The sequence below is a fragment of the Cryptomeria japonica genome, chromosome 11, assembly GCF_030272615.1.
Source record: "Cryptomeria japonica chromosome 11, Sugi_1.0, whole genome shotgun sequence".
In the NCBI taxonomy this organism is placed as follows: domain Eukaryota; kingdom Viridiplantae; phylum Streptophyta; class Pinopsida; order Cupressales; family Cupressaceae; genus Cryptomeria; species Cryptomeria japonica.
This window is the reverse complement of record NC_081415.1, coordinates 595310782-595321256: the sequence shown is the minus strand read 5'-3', so window position 1 is coordinate 595321256 and position 10475 is coordinate 595310782. Positions and strand designations below refer to the sequence as shown.

The window sequence follows — 10475 nt, the reverse complement described above, 5'->3', positions numbered from 1 at the left end:
TCAACACCAGAGTCTATAACACCTCAAAATAGTTGAAGCTCTCATCATTCTACCTCTCCCTACAAGTCCTCTTCTAATCCCTCCCCTTTTTATAAGGCTTAATAGGCATAAAACCATCCTTATTTGAACCACCATCATCCATAGGGGCTTTTCCTTTGTCCCCTTTGTCCACCCTCAGAGCTGGGGCTGAAGAATTGTTAACACCAATAACTTTATTTACCCTAGGGCATTGTCATTGAAGGTGCCCATGCTCATGACAAATCCAACACCAAAAAGGACGAGTTTCATAATCTAACTATTGAACTAGAGACAGAGAGCCTAAACAAATTTCAAGCAAATCTGACAAGGAGTTATTCAAATCAATCTCCACATAGATACGCACAAAAGTAATTACCTTTCCATCCAAGGTTTGTTGAGCAGTTCCAACAGGCTTTCCAAGTAGAGCAACAACCCTTTGTAGAATATCATGTCTTCAAAACTCTAGTAGAAGGCAAGGAAGATGTACCCAAACAGGTACCCTTGAGGGGAGCTCTTAATGAATGATCCTACTTGATTGTAAAATTAGGGTCCACCATCAAAAAATCGATACTGATCAGCCATGCTGAAGAAAACAACCATAAAAGAACTGTTTGCAGCCAGCATAATTTTCAAGTGTCCAATATTGTGAAAGAAATACGAATTCCCATAAATTCACAATGATGGTTGCTCAAATAAGAAATATCCTCTATGATTGCTTCCAATGAAATGATCAAAACTGAACGATCGTGGCTCCTCGCCAAACAAACATCCACTTTCTTGAGTTTTGGAACATCACCCACATTAAAAAAAAAACCTGTTTGAAGATGGACCACCTACTTCAAAGCACCAACCACCCCCAACTTGAAGAAACACGATGACCCTCCATTGCAAACAAAAGCCACACCAACCCCAAGCAAAACCCTTACAAACCCCTTGAGACAAGGCTCCTTACGCTGACTGAAAACACCTCCCAAATCAATCACACCACAACCGTGAAGAAGGCCCGAAACAGAAAGAGAACCGGCCAAAAAAGCTTTGCAAAGACCCCACACACAGCACCCACACCTGCAGCCAAACCCCTAGCCCGCACTACACCCAGACGCCCCACAAAAAACAAAATTTAATTCTATACAAACTCTAAATTCTTTTTAATATTCTTATAATATTGTTAAAATCTATCAGTGCAAGCTGTCCATCTCTCCATCTGCTAGTCTAAATAAACTATACAGCTCTGCAAAAATTGAAAATAAAACCCAAGTTGCATGCTAGTAAAACACTCGCACCAAAATGTGGTGATTAACTTATCACTGCAGTCTACACATTTCGTCGTCACTGTTTTACATATTTATATTCTTGCTTCAGAGAGCTTTTTGACAAGTGGCAATACTAATAAACTATTCTTATCACTAGTTTAGATCTGTTATTTTCATATCAAATGGTAACAATGGATTAAATCATACATTTGCAAGGAAAAAGAATTATTATTAATCATATATTTGCAAAAAGTTTATAATTTTTGGCATCTAGAAATATCTGACGAATAGCTGCAACAGATCCCAAAACGGTCATGATAGAAAATGCCACAGCAATAATGGCATTGATCCAGAATATTATGCCTCTTTTAGAAGGTCTGAAAGTGAGGTTGTAGCAGACCATAGGTAAAACAAAATCCAATGGCAAAAACCCAAAAGCACCAATCACTGCATTAACATCTCCAAAGAAAGGAAGCATTGCAGCCAAAAGTATGGCAATTGCTACTGCTAAGGTCCTTAAAATCAACCTGGGTATCAGATTTCGCAAAGAAAATCTACCCTGTCTCACATCTGCAGATTTTCGTTCTAGAACTTCAAATGCTGGTTGCAAGTACACCTGCCAAGTTCAGTGTTAAAAGCAATCAATTCGATTTCCTGATGATGGGTTGCCGATTTACAATTCCAAACATTTTACTTCTTCAAACTCCCTTTTAATTATTCTGTAGGAAAAGTCTGTATAAGTTAGGGTAGAGGATCTAGTAGTTGAATGCATCATACTTGTTGATTTAATATCTAATATTTTTGACAATATTGTATCAATAATTGTGACTTTAATGTTGTTATTGTTGATGATGACAGTCAATAATTGAATAAAAAGTATTCTATAGATCTTAAAGTAACAAATCATGTGATGTCACATCAATGCACCAATAAATCATAATTTAATGTACAGGTATGCTCTCACTTTTTTTTGGGTCTCTTTGGATAAATTGACAAAAAAGCAGGTTAGTGTGGCATGATATTTGATGATATGGTCCTGAAATTATACTTATAAGCAGCCAACTTATCAAGTAAGCTAGTGTAAAAATTGAGAGATTTGAAATTTCTACATTTTGAAAAGTGCAAATTAGGATGCTCAATTACTAGATCCTCTCCCCTAGTAAAATTTAAATAGATCTAATCTTTTAACTCTTGACTTTTTCACCTGACTTTTATGTTCTTTCAAGTAATTCTTTTCATTTAAACCATATTTTTTCTTTGAACCCTTTCAAATCTGTCCTGAATTGATATCTGAACAACTGCGAGAAGTTTTTCAATTGTCTAACCATTCCAACTGCAGATCCTTGGAGAAGCACAAACATGTTAGCCATGAGTAGAAACCATTTGGGAAGAAACAGAGGCCCTTCAGATGGGACAAAATTGTTAAAGATAGTTCCGTCTGCCTTGTTGCCAAATGCCCAGTAGCCTGAAATCGCCACAGAGCTGAATGTGGACACCACCACTGCATAACATATAGACAATGCTTTGAACATCTTTCCTGATACAGGAGGCGCCAGAGTTGCCTGAAAACACTACGCTCAATAAGGCCTATAATGCTCAAGAATACATTAATTGATTTTTTTTTTCAAATGATATAAAATATACAGATGCCCATCTATTCAGGAGTGGTTACCAATGTACAAAACGTTTGAACCTAAAAGCAAAATGGAAATAACACCTATTTGGTTTCTTTATTCAGGCGTTGTTTTCTCTATATAGCTGTTGTAATGGTTGCCCCTTTCCACTATTAGCTATCTGAATTAGTGAGCAATTTAGTGGGTACCACTAAAAGCTTTGTAGGGTAGACTACAATCCCTAATTTGAATGCAAAATCACTGGAAGTTACCTGAATTTCTGGAATAATTCCATTACCAAAAGTGGTAGCAATGATTGAGAAAGAATTCAAAGCTGCAAATAGCTTGCTTTTTGTACTACCAACCAAAGAATAATCTTTCTCAGAATCTTCTTCTGAATAACCTGTTGGATATGAAACAAAAATTTATTAACTTCTAGAAATTATCCTCCATAGAGACATTTAGATATTCTAGATGCACATAAACTTTAGGAAAGGTTAAATTATGTGGGCATAAAAGGCATGGTCCAAAAGGTTATGATGTAATGGAGAGGGTGCCATTTTTATGAGTTTGGTTAGATTTTAAAAACAAAACAAGAAATACAGAGCAAGTTCTTGTTGAAGTTACCGTTATAGCAATGGGTGTCCCTCAACTACAAGTTTTGTACGAGAGTTGTGGATAGTTCTACCCAAATTATAGAAACTTAAGAAATTTGCTTAAGTTTACCTCAACTCACAGTGAAATGAATTAATCTAGACACAAACCTGTTTCAATGCATCCGATCACTGCACAAGTACTGTAAGCAAGGCAGAGAACAAAGGACACGAGATTAATGTGTCTCAGAGAATGAAAGGAAGGCATCTGGGCCAGGATCAACATCAACCCTCCAAAGCAAACGATAAATTCATATAGCTTCATTTCTCCATCTGGATGATAGATAATGTATATAAACTGCAAAACAGAACCAAGCATCAATGCAAAACATTCCCATACACTCTTCCAAAATCAATAAGATTTCAGGATGAATATTTATAGACCTTAAGAGTCTGCCCACCGAGCAGGGTGCACCCTATAACAGATCCATAGCATACTATAAACTGTATAGGTCCTACAAGGAACTTAGCCCACATGGGTCCTGTTACAATCAACAAATTACACAACCAAACCATTACAAATACTCGTCCCTATTGAAACCTCATACAAATGGTATGAATACATCTCTGACACTTCCTGATCCATCATAACCAAAGAAAAATGATGATAAATTAGGATTATAAGTTAGAGGTTCTTAAATGGAAAACACTAATACAAGCACAGGAAACCCAAAACAGTGAAAAGGTGAGAATATCCTGATTCCTACCCATTACATGATAGCTGACATCTCGGAACCTCATTTGTCTGTTACCCTGCAATTCCAAATGCTCAAGCACCAGAGAAAGGAGATTATATGAGTAGAAAGTGACAACTGCCCCAATAGTAAGGCATATTACTCCTGCAACCCATCCAAGAGAGGCAAAAGAAAATGGCAAGCTGAGAAGTGCAGGGGCCACTATGGAGGTTGTTAAATGAAAGCCAGCATGAATCCATGTTCCTGCATATCATCAAAATCCCACTTTAACTCCATCTATTTATATTTTTCTATCTATATAGAAATTGAATATACCTTTGGATTCTAAGACAAAGAGGGCGCCTGCATCTAAAAGTCGGTCCTTTATGCCATTCGAATCTCCTTCCGTATTAGCAGAACCCATCTCACAGACTTTTTATATATTCGAACCTAATATTTTTCTGCGGCAAGTATTTTCAAACTTCCCATAACTGGGGTTGAGCTTCGATGAAAAATGAGTGGTAGCACATGGTGGGATATATTCTTGCTATTATCCCTTAGATGAGTAAAAATTAATTACTAATGTTAATTAATTTGGTGTTTCAATTGATAGAAATATTTTTAAAATAATTAATTAAAAGTCAAAAATATTAATTTTAAATTATTAATTCCTATCAAGGTAGGTAGGTATTCATATAATTTAATTTTTTAATTAATTTGATCAATTACTAGATAGAATTAAAAATTTGAACAACTTTTATAGTTTGTAATTAAATATCATATCAAATATCTCCAATGAAGTGGTACATGGGTTTTATGCTAGCAGCTTTGCGTATTTGGTACAATATTTAATTTTATTAACAGCTACACACTTATGTAGGTAGTACTGCACACTAACGTTCTTGTTTAAACTAGCTTATATACCTTAAATTATAATTTAATCTATATAAAGTACGTTAGAGATATCCTTCTCGAGGTGCCTATTTGACTTTAGGGTGTAAAATTGATAAAAAAAAAATAGGCTCGGCGTACTTTATATAGTATATAGATTAAATTATAATTTAAGGTACATAAGCTAGTAGCAACCGCGACCGATATGGAAAACATAAAATAAATCAATATATAATTATATAGTATCTTTTTATTAAAATAAATCATATTATTATATTATTATATTATTATATTATTACACGGAGATATATTAAATTTTTTTTAATGGCAAGTATTATGGTTATGGTTAGCATTAGGGTTAAGGTTAGTGTTACGGTTGGGGATAAGGTTTACATCATGATTCAGGTTAGGGTTAGGGTTATGATAATGGTTAATATTTATATCATGGTGAGGGTTAGCATCAATGTTAGGGTTTGGTTTTGGTTTAGGATTATGGTTATGGTTAGGGTTAGGGTTTAGTGTCAGGGTTACAATTGTGTTTAGGGTTTACATCAAAAGCAGGGCTAGGGTAAGAATAATTACAACTAGGGTTAGGGTTAGAATTATAATTGGTGGTATCGTTAGGATTTGGTTTATGGTTATGTTTTGGATTAGAGTTAAGGTTAGTATTATGGTCATGGTTAAGGTTTACATCATGGTTAGGGTTATGATTAGGGTTAGGGTTTAAGGTTAAGTTTATGGCTAGGGTATAGTGTCAAGGTTACAATTATGTTAGGGTTTACATCAAAGTTAGGGTTAGAATAAGGGTTATGGTTCAATTACATTAAGGTTAGGGTTAAATTAGTATTAAAGTTAAATTAAGATTAGGGTTTGGGCTAGATTAAGGTTAGGAATAGATTATGATTAAAGTTTAATTTGGGTTAGGGTTAAGTTTAGGGTACAATTAATGTTAGGGTTAGGGTTTAGGATTATGGTTAGGTTAGCGTTATGATTAGGGTTAGGGTTTAGGATTATGGTTAGGTTAGCATTATTATTAGGGTTAGGGTTTCGGGTTATGGTTAGGTTTAAATTGTTTACATCATTGTTGGGGTTAAGGTTAGGTTTACGATTATGGTTAGGGTCATAGTTAGGATTATGGCTAGGGTTGGGATTTACATCCAATCTAGAGTTAGAGTTAAGGTTAGGTTTAGGGTTAGGGTCATGATTAACATCATGGTTAGGGTTAGGTTTAGGCTTAGGGTTAGGATTTACATCATGCTTAGTGTTGGGATGAGGATTATGTTTGGGGTTAGGGTTTAAGATTAAGCCTAGGGTTAAGGTTATGGTTTGGGTTAGGGTTTAAGGTTAGGATTAGGATTATGGATAGGATTTACTATTAGGATTAGGGATAGGTTTTGAGTTATGATTAGGATTATGGTTAGGATTAGGTTTTAGGGTTAGGGCTAAGGATTATTGTTAGGGTTAGGGTTTATGGCTATGGTTAGGTTAGGGTTAAATTTTAGATTTATGGTTAGGATTATGGTTAGGGTTATGGTTTACATCATGGCTGGGGTTGGAGTTAGGGTTAGGTTTATAGTTAGGCTTAGGGTTACAGTTATGGTTAGGATTATGGCTAGGGTTAGGGTTTACATCATGGTTAGGGTTAGCATTAAGGGTTAGTGTTAGGATGAATGTTCGTGTTTATATCATGGTTATGGTTAGGTTAGGATTTGCATCATGGTTAGGGTTGGGGTTGGGGTTAGGGTTATAGTTAGGTTTAGGGTTATAATTATGGTTAGGGTTAGGGTTCAGATTTATGTATCATGGCTAGGATTAGGGTTTACATCATGGTTAGAATTATGGATAGGGTTAGGGTGCACATCATTGTAAGGGTTAGGTTTAGGTTTATTTTTAGGGAAATAACTATCCAACCCTTAGGATGCACCAAGATATCAATACCCTTCATATATTATTAATAAGATATCAATACCCTTCATATACTATTAATACATTGTAATAGATGATTAGTGCATCCTAAGGGTTGTAGAGATGTGTTCCCTATTCTTAGGGCTACGGTTTAGGGTTATGATTAGGTTAGGTTAGGGTTAGGGTTAGGGTTAGGGTTATGATTAGGGTTAGGGTTTGGGTTACGATTAAGGTTAGGGTTAGAATAAGCTTAGGATTAGAATAGGGTTCAATTATGCTCAAATTAGGGTTCAAGTTGTAGTTAGGGTTAAAATTTACGATTAGAGTTGAGTTTAGGGTTAATATTCAATTAGAGGGATTAGGGTTAAGGGTTAAGTTATAGTTAATTAGAGTCAGGGGTTGATTTGGAAAGGGTTTAATTATATTTAGGGCTAGGATTAGAGCTCAATTAGGGCTATGATTCAATTACATTAGGGCTAGGTTTAAATTAGGATTAGGGATGGTGCTTATTTATGGTAAAATTAGGGTTCAAGTTGTAGTTAGGGATTAATTCTAGGGTTATAATTAAGCTTAGGGTTACGTTATGGTTAGGTCTCAATTATGATAAGATTAGGTTATTGGTAGGGTTCACTTAGGTATAGATTAGGGATATGATCAAGGTTAGCGTTTGTTTGTGATATGGGTTTAATTATAGTTAGGGTTAGTATAATATTTTAATTTGGGCTAGCATTAGGGTTATTATTCAATTACATTAGGGTTAGGGTTAAATTATGATTAGAGTTCAATTAGGTTATGGTTTTGGGGTAAAATTCAATTAGAATTAGGTTTCAAATCAATATATGGATATTATCTAGTTTACTAATGGAGTTCCAATTTAGGTTTTTGATTAGAGATATAGTTAGATTTAGGGTTATTGTTAGGTTAGGCTTAAGGTTAGGGTTAGGGTTAGGGTTAAGATTGCAATTAGAGATATTATTAGAGATAGTATAGCAATTATGATGTTTTTGTTGAAGATTGAGGTTAGGGTTACTATTACGGTCAGGTTTAGGGTTTAGCGTTATGGTTAGAATTATTAGTAGGGTTAGGGTTTACATCATGGTTAGGGTTAGGTTTAGGGATAGGGTATGGTTTAATATTATGGTGAGGGTTAAGGTTAGCATTATGGTTAGGGTTAAGTGTTAAGGTTAGCATTATGGTTAGGGTTTATATCAAGGTTAGTGTTAGGGGTGGATTATGATTAGGGTTAGGGTAAGGATTTTAGTATAAATATTATTTTAGGTGATGACCTAGAGAGGGGAGGGAGAGAGAAAAGGAGAGAGGTGAGAGGGTTGAATTAGGATTAGTGTTTAATTAGAATTAGGGTTTGCGCTAGAAATCAATTAAATTAATTTTTAATTAGCGTTAGGGATAAATTTAGGCTAGGGTTCACTTATGGTTAGATTATGGTTCAAGTTGTATTTAGGGTTTCATTCTAGGGTTCAATTTTATTTTAGGGTTAGGTTATAATGGTTAGGTTTGAATTATAGTAAGATTAGGTTTAGGGTTAAGGTTTCACTACATTTAGGGTTACAATTTTAGGATATCCTTGGGGCAAGGGTTTGTGTTAAATTGGGGTTAGGATTAATGTAATGTTATGATTAAGGTTACTATTACATGATAAATTTAGGGGTTATGATTAGGGTTCAAATATGATTTGAGTTATAGTTTAATTAGCTTATGATTCAAGAACAATTATGGCTTTTAAATTTAAGGTTACAATTTAATTTAATGTAAAATTAGGTTTAGGTTTAGGATTTAACATGTCTTAGGGTTTTATAAGAACTTAAGAGTGAAGTAAGGTTTGGGTTAGTGTTAAGGTTCAATTTTGTTTAAGATTAATGATGGATTAGATTCTATTAGTTTAGGGTTACAATTTAATTTAATTTACAATTAGGTTTAGGTTTAGGGTTTAACTTGTCTTAAGGTTTTATAAGAACTTAAGAGTGCAAGTAAGGTTTGGGTTAGTGTTAGGGTTCAATTTTGTTTAAGATTTATGATGGACTAGATTCTATTAGTTTTAACATAATTAATGAGGGCATATTGATTAGAAATGAGGTCACCTAGTAAGACACTAATTAGGGTTTTATAATTTAAAAATCATTAAAATAGGATTAGTAAAAGGCAAGGTTTAGGTTTAAGGTTAAATGTTGTTGAGTGTTAAGGTTAGGGTTCATTCTAGTAAAGTGTTTAATTTGGTTTTCAAGGTCAATTATTTCTATTTCTTCGATTTTCCATGACTGCAAGATTTGGATTTGATTTGATTTATGGCTTTGGGTCTATTTGGTATAGACCAAGTTTGATTTTGATTTAAGGTAGAATTTGGCCTAGGATTAGGGTTTCAAATAATTTTTTTAAAGGTTAGGGTTCAATTTGGTTTATTGTTAAAGTTAAGTATCAATTTAGTTGGGTTCAATTTGGTTTAGGGTAATATTTAAAGGACCTCTTACTCTATTTTTCTTTCTTTTTATAGATTATAGTGTGATATGAAACATCAACTCAAATATATTTATTAGATAATTAAACTTGAAAGAATTTATAATAGTCACATGTCGAGCCTTAGTATTGAATTATTTATCTAAAACTTATTATTCATAGAAAGATATAGATTTGTTGTCACACTTTATTTGTTAGCCATATTTGTTCACTTTCAAAGAACCCATTAAAGATTATATATGATAGAAAGTAAAGAATTATAGACTTTTCAAAATATTTATTTTCTTGCTGTATTTATATTTTTAAATATGGAGAAAAATTGATATAATATTATTTTATTTAAGTAATTATTTTATGGAAACATCATGGATTTGGGAATTGAATTTAAAGGCAAGTAATAGAAATTTAAAACAAGAAACAATTTTGTTACTATATTTTGACACTTATAAATATGAAAAAAGTGCTTTTACATAATCTTAATATTTTTAAGTACTTAAATTTTAGAAACATCATGAAATTGAAATTATAGAAACATCATTATAATTTGTTTATAAAAGAAAGAAATGTTTTATAGATTTGTTTAAAATAATAATTTTATTTCTTTCCTATTTATAAATATGAAAAGATAATTTGATGTAACCTTAATTTATTTATTAAAAGATTATATTATAAAAACATGCTAAAATTGCAAATTGAACTTACAAATAGATATTTTAATAATAACATTTTTTTACTATGTTCATATTTATAAAAATGAAAAAATAGAACTTTAAAATTTAAAACTGAAAACTCTTTAATTATTTTTGGGCATTGACATGAGCATAATATTTCAAAATGGTAAAAATCTTGAAATGCATAAATCAATGGTGTATTTCTGGTCTCGGGGAAGGAACAACTTGTCTTTCTCTATCCTCACAAAAAATCTCTGCACACTTCCATACTTTTGGGGATTCAAGTGAAAGACCTCCTCTAGCACTAAATATGGCATTGCCGTCA

The 10475-nt window shown here is 33.2% G+C and overlaps 1 protein-coding gene across 2 annotated transcripts; it reads right to left on the bottom strand.

Moving 5' to 3' along the window:
* Positions 1–1483: 1483 nt before the first annotated feature.
* On the bottom strand, positions 1484–4737 carry LOC131076335 (GABA transporter 1). 2 transcript variants are annotated; one of them, XM_058013478.2, is made up of 7 exons: positions 4548–4737; positions 4245–4475; positions 3922–4019; positions 3649–3835; positions 3157–3287; positions 2597–2842; positions 1484–1887 (listed from the first exon to the last, which is right to left on the bottom strand). In XM_058013478.2, exons 1-7 carry the CDS (start codon positions 4633–4635, stop codon positions 1507–1509), a joined length of 1362 nt encoding a protein of 453 aa, XP_057869461.1. In that variant the 5' UTR covers positions 4636–4737; the 3' UTR covers positions 1484–1506. The 2 variants fall into 2 exon arrangements, with proteins under 2 accessions (XP_057869461.1, XP_057869462.1); XM_058013479.2 differs by having other exon boundaries at positions 2597–2833; positions 4548–4736.
* Positions 4738–10475: the final 5738 nt, after the last annotated feature.

Bases quoted from the DNA above. Each gene is read 5' to 3' on its own strand.
- LOC131076335 (XM_058013478.2), bottom strand. From the start codon at position 4,635: ATGGGTTCTGCTAATACGGAAGGAGATTCGAATGGCATAAAGGACCGA. The intron at 4,020-4,244 runs GTAGGAATCAGG...TGATTGTAACAG, and splicing joins TGTCAGCTATCATGTAATGG to GACCCATGTGGGCTAAGTTC. The intron at 1,888-2,596 runs GTTAGACAATTG...TGAACTTGGCAG, and splicing joins AAGGATCTGCAGTTGGAATG to GTGTACTTGCAACCAGCATT.